General features: G+C 42.5%; 1 protein-coding gene across 4 annotated transcripts in view; it reads left to right on the top strand.

Annotated features, from left to right (window-relative positions):
* LOC138570267 (reticulocyte-binding protein homolog 1-like) overlaps window positions 1-11,674 on the top strand; it is a 312,256-nt gene extending 300,582 nt beyond the window's left edge. For all 4 annotated transcript variants that reach the window (XM_069649037.1, XM_069649035.1, XM_069649036.1 and 1 more), the window contains one exon: window positions 11,317-11,674. Coding sequence is in view for 1 of the 4 variants with exons in the window: in XM_069649035.1 (XP_069505136.1) it covers window positions 11,317-11,332 (16 nt within the window). In the remaining 3 variants the exon portion in view is untranslated. The remainder of the gene's footprint in view (window positions 1-11,316) is intronic.
* The last annotated feature ends 1,463 nt before the right edge of the window (window positions 11,675-13,137 follow it).

The following is a 13,137-nucleotide window of genomic DNA, read 5'->3' as shown; positions in this document are numbered from 1 at the left end:
AAACCCTGGAAACAGCTGCAAATATGGTTGCCCACTGTTAGGGAGAATTCTTATAAATGTGCTAATTCCTTCTACCTTAGAGCCCTCCAGCTGTTCTGCTAAACCTTGGGGCTTTGAACTTTTTAATTCTGTTTTCTGAGTTTAATTCTTTAGTTATGAAGTTTTAGACAACTCCATAGGCATAATCTTTTTATTTGTGTCACACAGCACCTTCAGTGCAGTGACACAGGGATGTCTTTTTAGACCTCCAAAAGGTTTAAATACCTTCTCTGGGATAAACTAACAAAAGAACCGTAGACGAGCTGGAAGAGGATGGCTGCTGCAACTCCTGGACCGTTGGATAGTCCGGTGAAGCTCTGCTGCAGGTCCAAATTGCCAAGTTCATCTTGACAGAGAAGCCCTTCAAGGACGACTTCTTCCTTTGAGTTGGTGGGACCAATCAACTCATAAGCCACCTGGATATCATCCTGGGAGCTGGTTAGGTTTAACCAGGGGGAAGGACACCAGCTTGTGTGCTTGAATTACAGCTACAGTGTGCTTTTTCCGACGATCCCGTGCAGTGCAGGAGTCCCCCAATGTCCTCCCTTTTGTCCACACGACTGAGGCTCAGGAACAGTGAGATCTGCAGGAACTGCCAGGAACCAACGTCTTCAGCTGCATCTTTTTGCTTCATACTAAGGTACTGTGCCAACCCGATTGAGAGAACGCATCTCTCGGGGTGAAAGTTAGTGAAACTTTCCCAACTTGCATGCCTAATCATCTTGTGACCCAACATATGATTCTTTTTCGTACACACTACTTCTGAGAACTTTTGCAAAGACTTACCCATTTACTTCAAGAACTGCTCTTTCCTATCCAAGACACTCGCCCATTGACTTTGGCCTAGGCCTATTGAACTGAATCGAGTCCTCTAGTGAACTGAAACTATTTTCACTGCCTAAGAACGTAATTGTGATCTATTCTATTAACTATGCCTTTTTACTCCCATTCAAAGTAGCTGAAATGCTATTTTTGCTCCGATTTCAGGGGAGCCTGATTTAATTAGAAACTCATTGGTTTGTTATTGAAGTGTGTTTGTGTATAATATTAAGTTGCCTCCTTCTAGTGAATGTTCTAAATGATTGTGTAATAAATGAATAAGTGTTTTACCAAGGAAACTTGAGTGTCTACTTGAACCACTGTGATTGTAAGACCTCTGTGTAACAACCTTTTACTGCTCACATTCCCTCTTGAGATAAGCCTGGCTTCTCAGCTCGCTACCACAAAACTGTGTAGTACAGCCTTATACCAAAGGTTGGTTTTGCTTACACCTGTAGTCCTAATTGTGTGTAGTGGTCCCAGATGGTACTGCTTGCAATTCTGCCTAACACTGGTGGCAAGCGTTGAGGATAAAGTATAGTTGTTACATTGAGAGTGCTGCTCTTACTTTTGTTCAAATAACCTTCACAAGGCTAAGCACCACTAGAGAAGCAATTGTTTTATAATGCCAAATATGGATGAAGCCCTGATCATTCTAACAGTAGATCAACTGAAAGATATGTGTAAAGTCAGGTATCTCTCTGTTAAAGGCAAGAAATATGAATTGATTGAGAAATTGTTGAATTATCAAAGACTGGGAGGTAGAGCTATAACCCCTACCCCCTCATCAAATGAGGATAGTGTCGATGAGGATGGTAATGATTCCGAGTCTAACTCTAATGTTATTGATGAGCTAGAAGAGCCAGAGGAGTCTCAAAATGTGAGCCCCACTGCCCCTCTACCTGCTTTAGGCCCTCAAGCTATAGCCACAGGGACCCTACCAGGTCCAGTACTGAGTCCATAATTTGTCTCTCTTGAAAAAATGAGACTTGAGTTAGAGTTCAAAATGCTCCAAATGCAAACTAAACATCAAAAAACACACTCAGAGAAATGGAAATGCATAATGCTCTTGAAATGAAGAAAGTGTCTCTTGAAAATGGTTCTATCCCTGAGTCTTCTAGGTCTTCCAGTTCTAAGAGGCCTTGCATGCCTAAAGAAGCTGTGAGTATGTATGAGGTGAGACTTGATATTTTGGACTGGTTGGCTGCTTTTGAGTATAACTATGGGATTCGGGGTTTCACAGGGAATCAGGGAATCAGTTAATTCCTTGGCTTTTGTCTAGGCTCCCCCAGGTTGCAACTGATGCTGTAATGGAGGTGGGGGAACTTGAAAGATTGGAGTATGAACATGTGAATCTAGCGTTGATAGCTAGATTTGGGAAAACTCCTTTCCAGTACCTTAAGAGGTTTAGGACCCTCAAAAAGCATGATGGTACCCCTTGGGCTACTTGGGTGTGTGAATGTTTGAAGAACTTAGATGGTTGGGTAAAGGGTTACAGAGTTAACAATTTTGAAGGAGTGAGAAATCTATTTTGGTTGGAATCTAATTTTGATGCCTGCTCTCCTGAGCTGAGACAGCACTTGGCTGACTCTAAGGAAATGGAATCAAAGGAGTTGGCAAAGGCTGCTAACATGTGGGTTGCCAACAGGGCTACTCACAAGGATTCTGGGGCAACTCAGAAGTAGGATGATGGGAAGCAGCAAAAGAAAAATGGCAAAGAGAATTCTAATACATCCAATCCAAAAGAGGGCCCCAAACATAAAAAGGGTAAGCCACAAGGGAAACCGAATCAGGCTGGTGCCAAAAAAGTGGGAAGTCAGCAGAAAACCCCATTTGTCAAAACATTAGGACACTGTTATGCTTGTGGGTCTACCGACCAGGTGAAAGGGGATCCCAGATGTAAGGGTAAACCTTCAGGGGTCCACACAGTCGCCTTAGCCTTTTCCCCAGAGAGAGAAGTACAAATGGCAAGTGGAAACTTTCAAGTACTGGATGAAGACCCATTGGAGTCTCAGCTAGTGTTTCTTTAGTGTCCCTGGGTCTGTGGGAACAGAAGAATTTAGATATCTACAATTTAATTCTGGATAACACAAAAGAATATTATAAGGACAGTGTACTGGGGCCAGCATTAGAGTGGTGGATGAATCTTTTTTCAAACCTGAGGATGTTGCTAAGGCACCCAACGGCCTCACTAAGCTTGCTGGAGGCCCTGTCCAAATGCTTCCTAGACTACCAGATCCCATCCAGTGCAACATGACTGTCAAGATACCTGTTAGTGTAATTAGTGAGGTGCCTGGGAGAGTTCTGTAACAGGGAATTACTTAAATGCTCTTGGAGTTGTATCAAGCACCCCCCAGGCCTCCCAGTAAAAGGAAACAGGAGCAGACAAGCAAGGCCAGAGAGAGTACGTTAACTGACTCTCCAGCGGATGTACCAGAGGAATCTATAACACTCAGTCCACAGGAATTGCTCACTGCTATTTCTAAGAAGAATGAGACAAAGGGGAAACCCAAGGTCTCGAGAAAACATCAGAAAGCAACCCTGTGCTACCAAGAAGGACATCCCCAAGAGGACTATCCAGAGTCACACCTGTGACTGCTCCACCAGCTGAGGCTGAGTTTGAGGAACAACCAGGAGTGGTGGAATCAGCTGCTGAGGAATCAGAGCTGGAAGAAGACCACCCCCTGTTGGAGATTTGGATCCTGCAGACCATCCCGAGCTGCAGTCTTTACTGGCAGAAGGTGGCCCCCGTAGGGCAGACTTCAGCAGAGGTCAAATGAGGTGCCCTACTCTTGAAGGTCTTTGCCAACAGGCAGCTTCCAAGCTGGATGGGCAAGAGCAAGGGAAGCATAGGTTGTACTGGGAAGAGGGCCTCTTCTACAGTGAACCAACTGAGTCTTTCTCAGGGGACTACAGAAGACTTGTAGTGCCTCTAGAGAAACAACCCCAGTTCCTACAGTTAGCCCACATGATTCATTTGGCCGGTCACTTGAGCTTCAAGAAAACCAAGGAAAGGCGTTCTCTGTATTTCTACTGGCCTAAGTTGGGGTCTGATGTATATACATTCTTTAGGAGCTGTCACACTTGGCAGATCTCTGGCAAGAGTAGAGCCAAGAATGTGGCACCTTTAGTGCCTCTCCCAGTGGTGGAGTCCCCTTTGAGAGGGTAGGAATCGACATTGTTGGTCCCTTAGACCCTCCAACCTCTTCAGGCAATCTATTTATATTGGTTGTAGTAGACCATGCTACTGGGTATCCGGAAGCTATACCTATGAGGACTGTTACAGCTCAGGTGTTGCTAAGGCCCTACTTGACCAATCAACTCGTAAGCCTCCTGGATACCATTCTCGAAGCTGGTTAGGATTAACCAGGGGGAAGGACACCAACTGCCAGGAACCAACGTCTTCAGCTGCATCTTTTTGCTTCTTACTAAAATACTGTGCCAACCCGATTGAGAGAATGCATCGCTCGGAGTGAAAGTTTCCCAACTTGCAGGCCTAATCACCTTGTGACCCAACATATGATTCGTTTTCATACAAACTACTTCTGAGACCTGTTCAAAGACTTTACTGTTTACTTCAAGAACTGTTCTTTCCTATCCAAGGCACTAGCCAATTGACTATGGTCTAGGCCTATTGAACTGAATCAAGTCTAATGAACTAAAACTATTTGCACTGCCTAAGAAAGTATTTGTGATCTATTCTGCTAACTTTTGCCTTTTTACTCCCATTGAAATGATCTGAAATGCGATTTTGCTCCTATTGCAGGGGAGCCTGATTTATTCAGAAACTCACTGGTTTGTTATTGAAGTGTGTTTGAATATAATATTAAGTCGCCTCCTTCTATTGAATGTTTTCTAAATGATTGTGTAATAAATGTATACGTGTTTTACCAAGAAACCTGGAGTGTAAGTGTCTACTTGAACCACTATGATTGAAAGACCTCTGTGTAACAACCTTTTACTGCTCACATTCCCTCTTGAGATAAGCCTGGCTGCTCAGCTCGCTACCACAAAACTGTGTAGTACAGCCTTATAACAAAGTTTGGTTTTAAGTGTATGTGGTGGTCCCAGAGGGTACTGCATGCAATTCTGCCTAACAGTAAGCACACCTACCCACCGCACCTTCCTGCACTTGGGCCAGCCACATGACTAGTCGACTCAGTCAGGCAGCCACAGCCCAAACTGGAAGTTAACTCCAGCACTTACCGTGAATTAGCCTCATTTGGATTAATTATAAAACTTCAAGGACATCTGCATGTACGGGTAGAACTCGGATTACCAGAATTCTAAGTCCAAGCACAATGAGGGACTTCACAGACATACCAGGCCCTGCCCACACCCATTTAGGGATAAAGAAGCAACTGTGGCTTCCCTAAATCTCCTGTGCACCCAAAGAACAGCAGAAATGGGGTCCGGAGCAACCTGGTACACACAGCTGGAGCACCAAAGAGGAGGGAACTGCAGTAGCCATCTCTTCCCTGAGAGAACAGCTACCATCCTCTCCAAAGACAACTGAGGGTCCCGGCCTCAGCGTACACTCACCAACACCCATGCACAAAGCGTATTTCTGTCCTGGGCTGAAGAAAGCCGAGGCCATCCTGGACAGACAGCCCAGCAGGATGTTCTGTGACCAGAAAAAAATCTCAACCAGGCTTCTTGATAAGGAAACAGACCTGGGAGATGAACCCCCCCAACTCCAGAAGTGCAGCAGGTAGTGCAGGATGAAGGAGAACACACAAGTGTCACTCCAAGCCAAGTAGGGAGAGGAAACAACGGAGCAATAGGTGGCCCAGCCCCCTCCCAGAAACCTGACAGGTAGTCAGTAAAATTAAAACTAAGTTGTACTCCCAGGAGACGGGTGGGGCAGGTATGGTTATCAGTAATAAGATGGAATGAATTCCTGAGATGGTGGTCGGGGACCTCACGCGTAAGTACTGGGACGAGGGAGACAGAAATTTGCAGTAATAACCACTTACATGTATATATAGAGTGAAGTCATTTACTTCAACGAGAAACCACCAGTTGTTTTCTGTAAGTCATTAGCATTCGTGTTAAAAGAATAAGCCAGGCTGTACTGCTCCAAAATGACATTATATCCCAGGAGAAAGATTTGAAACATCCTGCTCACTTATGCCAAGTGTGAGATGACTAGACCATCCTGACTTTCAGTCCCTCTTCACTGTGCTTGTAGTTCCTTCCCCTATCAAAACAACTTAGGCAACAAGAATCCCTTCTTCTGGACTCTTCTTTTCAGCACAATCCCTCTAGTAATGTATTCGTAGGTAGCTCTTGGCAACTACTTTGATCAGTTCACACAGTTCAGAAATAGGGCTCTTCAGTTTCTCTATTGTCTCTTTTACACCTTGCTTTCCCCTTCTGGGGTTATTCTTCTCTTGCTCTTTATTTATCACAATTGGTGCTTCTTCTCTATACAATGTCCACTTTATCCCTTGGCTGAACCAATGAGAAGGGCTCTCAAAAGAACTCTCACTTTTATCTTTCACTCGATAGTTATGGGGACTAGTATGCAGGGTCCAGTAATGATTCTCACTTGTCTTTACTTCTTTGGCCTTACTGGGATGAGTATGAGTCTACCTGTCATGATTCTCACTTCTCTCCAACTCTTTAAAATTACTGGGACGAGTATGAAGGTACCAGTAATGATTCTCACTTCTCTCCACCTCTATAGTGTTACTGGGATGAGTTTGAGTCTACTTGTCATGATTCTCACTTCTCTCCGCCTCTTTAATATTACTGGGACGAGTATGAAGGTACCAGTAATGATTCTCACTTCTCTCCACCACATTAATATTACTGGGATGAGTATGAATGTACCAGTAATGATTCTCACTTCTCTCCACCTCTATAGTATTACTGGGATGAGTATGAGTTTACCTGTAATGATTCTCACTCCTCTCCACCTCTTTAATATTACTTGGATGAGTATGAGGCTACCTGTCATGATTCTCACTTCTCTCCACCTCTTTAATATTACTGGGACGGGTATGAAGGTACCAGTAATGATTCTCACTTCTCTCCACCTCTTTAATATTACTGGGATGAGTAAGAATGTACCCGTAATGATTCTCACTTCTCTCCACCTCTATAGTGTTACTGGGATGAGTATGAGTCTACCTGTCATGATTCTCACTTCTCTCCACCTCTTTAATATTACTGTGACGAGTATGAAGGTACCAGTAATGATTCTCACTTCTCTCCACCACATTAATATTACTGGGATGAGTATGAAGGTACCAGTAATGATTCTCACTTCTCTCCACCACTATAGTATTACTGGGATGAGTATGAGGCTACCTGTAATGATTCTCACTTCTCTCCACCTCTTTAATATTACTTGGATGAGTATGAGGCTACCTGTCATGATTCTCACTTCTCTCCACCTCTTTAATATTACTGGGACGGGTATGAAGGTACCAGTAATGATTCTCACTTCTCTCCACCTCTTTAATATTACTGGGATGAGTAAGAAGGTACCCGTAATGATTCTCACTTCTCTCCACCTCTATAGTGTTACTGGGATGAGTATGAGGCTACATGTCATGATTCTCCCTTCTCTCCACCTCTTTAGTATTACTGGGATGAGTTTGAAGGTACCCGTAATGATTCTCACTTCTCTCCACCTCTTTAATATTACGGGGACGAGTATGAAGGTACCAGTAATGATTCTCACTTCTCTCCACCTCTTTAATATTACTGGGATAAATATGAGGGTACCAGTAATGATTCTCACTTCCCTCCACCGCTTTAATATTACTGGAATGAGTTTGAAGCTACCTGTCATGATTCACACTTCGCTCCACCTCTTTATTATTACTGGAATGAGTTTGAAGCTACCTGTCATGATTCTCACTTCTCTCCACCTCTTTAATATTACTGGGACGAGTATGAAGGTACCAGTAATGATTCTCACATCTCTCCACCTCTTTAGTATTACTGGGAGGAGTATGAAGGTACCCCTAATGATTCTCACTTCTCTCCACCTCTTTAGTATTACTGGGACGAGTATGAAGGTACCCCTAATGATTCTCACTTCTCTCCACCTCTTTAGTATTACTGGCACGAGTATGAAGGTACCCGTAATGATTCTCACTTCTCTCCACCTCTATAGTATTACTGGGATCAGTATGAGGCTACCTGTCATGATTTTCACTTCTCTCCACCTCTTTCATATTACTGGGATGAGTATGAAGGTACCTGTAATGATTCTTACTTCTCTCCACCTCTTTAATATTACTGGGATGAGTATGAGGCTACCTGTCATGATTCTCACTTCTCTCCACCTCTTAAATATTACTGGGATGACTATGAAGGTACCAGTAATGATTCTCACTTTCCCCCCTGCTTTAGTATTACTGAGGACGAGTATGACGGTACCAGTAATGATTCTCACTTCTCTCCACCTCTTTAATATTACAGGGACGAGTATGAAGGTACCAGTAATGATTCTCACTTCTCTCCACCTCTTTAATATTACTGGGATAAATATGAGGGTACCAGTAATGATTCTCACTTCCCTCCACCGCTTTAATATTACTGAGATGGGTATGAAGGTAGCAGTAATGATTCTCACTTCTCTCCACCTCTTTAGTATTACTGGGATGAGTATGAAGGTACCCCTAATGATTCTCACTTCTCTCCACCTCTTTAGTATTACTGGGACGAGTATGAAGGTACCCGTAATGATTCTCACTTCTCTCCACCTCTTTAGTATTACTGGGAGGAGTATGAAGGTACCAGTAATGATTCTCACATCTCTCCACCTCTTTAATATTACAGGGATGAGTATGAAGGTACCAGTAATGATTCTCACTTCCCTCCACCTCTTTAATATTACTGGGACGAGTATGAAGGTACCAGTAATGATTCTCACATCTCTCCACCTCTTTAGTATTACTGGGAGGAGTATGAAGGTACCCCTAATGATTCTCACTTCTCTCCACCTCTTTAATATTACTGGGATGAGAGTGAAGGTACCAGTAATGATTCTCACTTCTCTCCACCTCTTTAGTATTACTGGCATGAGTATGAAGGTACCCGTAATGATTCTCACTTCTCTCCGCCTCTTCAGTATTACTGGGATGAGTATGAAGGTACCCATAATGATTCTCACTTCTCTTCACCTCTATAGTATTACTGGGATCAGTATGAGGCTACCTGTCATGATTTTCACTTCTCTCCACCTCTTTCATATTACTGGGATGAGTATGAAGGTACCTGTACTGATTCTTACTTTTCTCCACCTCTTTAATATTACTGGGATGAGTATGAGGCTACCTGTCATGATTCTCACTTCTCTCCACCTCTTAAATATTACTGGGATGACTATGAAGGTACCAGTAATGATTCTCACTTTCCCCCCTGCTTTAATATTACTGAGGACGAGTATGACGGTACCAGTAATGATTCTCACTTCTCTCCACCTCTTTAATATTACTGGGATGGGTATGAAGGTACCAGTAATGATTCTCACTTCTCTCCACTGCTTTAATATTACTAGGATGAGTATGAAGGTACCCGTAATGATTCTCACTTCTCTCCACCTCTTTAATATCACTGAGATGAGTATGAAGCTACCTGCCATGATTCTCACTTCCCTCCACCTCTTTAATATTACTGGGATGAGTATGTAGGTATCCGTAATGATTCTCACTTCTCTCCACCTCTTTAATATTACTGGGATGAGTATGAAGGTATCCGTAATGATTCTCACTTCTCTCCACCTCTTTAATATTACGGGGATGAGTATGAAGGTACCAGTAATGATTCTCACTTCTCTCCACCTCTTTAATATTACTGGGACAAATATGAAGGTACCAATAATGATTTGCACTTCTCTACTTCTTTAGTATTACTGGGATGAGTATGAGGCTACCTGCAATGATTCTCACTTCTCTCCACCTCTTTAATATTACTGGGATGAGTGTGAGGCTACCTGTCATGATTCTCACTTCTTTCCACCTCTTTACTATTACTGGGATGAGTATGAAGGTATTGAAGGTACCCGTAATGATTCTCACATCTCTCCACCTCTTTAATTTTACTGGGACAAATATGAAGGTACCAGTAATGATTCTCACTTCTCTCCACCTCTTTGATATTACTGGGATGAGTATGAAGGTACCAATAATGATTCTCACTTCTCTCCACCTCTTTACTATTACTGGGATGAGTATGAGGCTACCTGTAATGATTCTCACTTGCTTACACCTCTTTAATATTACTGGGACGAGTATGAAGGTACCAGTAATGATCTCTTGTTTCTTTACTGCTCTTTCTTTAGTATGAATGTCAGTATATGGCTTCTCATTCTCCACTGGGAGGAGTATGATTATTATGCTCATTATATCCGCTATCACTGCTGGGTCTCCTGCCTTCACCGTTAGTTAGTCTCACTTGGGGTTAGTGTCACTGGGCCTGTGATCAGGATGGGATGCTTGCTCCGGTTCATCTGATTGGGTTCTGGCTTCTCTGATTCTCTCTCCCTTCCTCTGTGGCCACTCTGTGCCGTGAACGGGTCTGTGGTCTCTGTGTCGTCGTTGGACCTCTTAGTACAACGTCTGCCTCTCGACACAACACTTCCCCGTGACTCAGTAACCTGTTTGAGGTCTCCTTCCCTCAGCTCGTCTCACTATAGGCTTTTCGTGTGTTGCCTTCACTCACAAGTTTGCTTCTAAGCTTGGAAACAGAGTGTTCCAGTCCTGTTCAGCTTTCCTTGCACAGCTGATTCGAATATCACAGGCTTCTCTCGCAGGAGCGTCACACTCCTTTCTCTCTGTTGTCTGAGTACTCTGCATTACTCAGACAATCTTCTTCACACTATTATACTCATTTTCTTTCTCACATGGACTCAAGGTTTCTACACCACAGTATCACATGTTGATTTGTTCTTCATGCCTTCTTTGGATAGAAGTTGTTGAAGATGAGTTGTGGGTGAATAACTTGAAACAGAAGTCATTGTCACCAAGGGGCAAGTCTCTCCCGGTGAGGTCCTGCTTGCCTCTACCCCTAGGGAGGGTATTGCATAGTGGGCTCACCTCCCTAGCCTCACAGGGAAAGGCTCCTCCCTGGGTAGAAGTGACTGAATCCGGCAATTAATCACGTTACACATGCTATATATGTATGTACAATCTATTGAACACTAAGGCGTGAATAATGTAGACAACTATTTGGAAGTAATTCTCTGTAAAATTGTTAGAGTGTTGATATGATGCCCTGGCATTAACAGACATGGATGGCAATGTGTTCATTTTATTTCATTTGAATTAATAATTTTCCTTAACCTTGATTTCATAAATGTAGTATTTCAATTACTATTACTATATGTAGTAATCTTGACAACATTAAAAAAAAATTGAATCCTAAAATATTATTAATATTCTTTTTATATTCCGTGTGATGCTGACAACCTCTGGTTCCACCTGACATGTGCTGACAAAGAACAAAGACCCGCTGATGAGTGTTCAACATCTCTGACAACTCGTAGGTTATGCCGACGACTCTGTAGCAGCATGGGGGCCTCTGTATGTGACTGGATTTTAAGTGTGTGTATGATACACAGCCCTTTCTCTACTGTCCCGCCTCACGGACATTGACATTCATTTGATTTGCTACGTATTTTTTTCTTGGAAGAAACACTTTCAAAATGTGCTGCCCTCACTTGTACTTGGTCCTCAATTTACAGACTATATAATTGACATGTATAATATTATAGAAAATAAAGTGAATACCGGTCACAATAATATATATTTGTAAAAATCTTATTCATTTCTAAAATAAAGTTTGGATTCCTATTGTGTCCTGGCTTGAAATGGAGTATGTACATTCTTGACATTACCTACATACAATGGCATAACGTATTACACTTTGATATTTATAATATTGGTGTCCTGCAAATTGCACTTCACCGTTGTACTTTTAGAATATGGCACTAGCAGTAGGAGTCCATGAGCCAAATTTACAAAAAAGCGCTAAGTCCCCTCTGACTACTTTGTGCGTGAAAGAACATTGCGAGAATGAAAAGAATATTACAGGGAGCTGATTCATAGATTCAAAAGCACAAAAAAACCTTCAGTGCAAAGAAGAATGAGTTGCACCCAGAGCACCCTTTAGGAATGTGAGCGCTGCATTTCATCATTCATACTTTAGCGAAGGTTTGAATTTTAACTAGGGCCAAAGGTGACTCAAGGGTATGAGACGCAGGCTGAATTTAAATCGATGCCAATGCATAGAACACATGCTAGAAAATGATCCCTTTGCTCCACAATGCTATTTTATTGGGGTGATTTGCACTAAAAAATTTAACTAACATGAAACTTACATGTTAATTTACCCAAACACATTTAACAGTTAACTCCCATAATAACATGTAGTGCATATCAGTCCATGATATAAGCTGGATGCAGATTGAAAGAAATGAATAGTGGTCTGGAAAGCAAAATAAACTTTAAACGTGCAGGCTTGAAGATGCGCTGTGTTGTAAAATATGGAATGTGAGAACCGTTCAGCTAAAGACAAGGCACTGTCTTGGGTCAGGAAGCGCTGGAGGGATGTAACATTTTCTCTTCAGCAATGCAGTTCGTGTTTCGGGTAAAGGCACAGGGGAAATCACATGCTATTTTAGTGGGATGATCTTGTCAAGGGGAGGTGGTTTTTGAGTGACAGAGGGTTTTGTGAAAAAGGTTTGAGGCAGAGAGGGCTGGGTATTCCATCCACTCGCTGATGAAGGAGGCAGAGTGCTGGAAGGAAGAGAGGGCTGGTTCCTGGGCCGACTGATTTTTCAGACCTGAGGCTGTCTCTCCTGGGTTGGTGGTCCTTAGAAGAGCTGCAGTCTCGAGCAATCTTATCTATGAATGACTCTAGGTCACTGCAAACTTAGTCAGGGAATATCGACAACAGACCTAGGTAATTATTTTGTTAATTGAGGGGCGTGTGAAGTGGATGATTGAAACTATGTACCATAGGTTAAATAATTCAGTTCATTTTTAGGCGCTGCATTAATAATAAGAATTTAAACATGAATGTAAAACTGTGTTTATATTTCTCCAAGTTGTGCTATTATTCAGAGTGATTAAGGCTCGGCCAGCTTTGTTGCAAACTTCAAGGCTGACAACAATCAGGGATCTACACATTATCGCAGATAGAGCGTTGAAATCCATTTCAGCAAAAAATGTCTTTATGCTTCAATTTACAACGTGGGCGCATGTGTCACTCTGTGTAACTTGCATATTTCTAGTTTATGATAAAGAACAATATTTCAAA

Source organism: Ambystoma mexicanum, chromosome 2q (assembly GCF_040938575.1).
Source record: "Ambystoma mexicanum isolate Mex_15411 chromosome 2q, UKY_AmexF1_1, whole genome shotgun sequence".
NCBI lineage: Eukaryota > Metazoa > Chordata > Amphibia > Caudata > Ambystomatidae > Ambystoma > Ambystoma mexicanum.
This window is presented reverse-complemented; position numbering and strand designations above follow the sequence as displayed.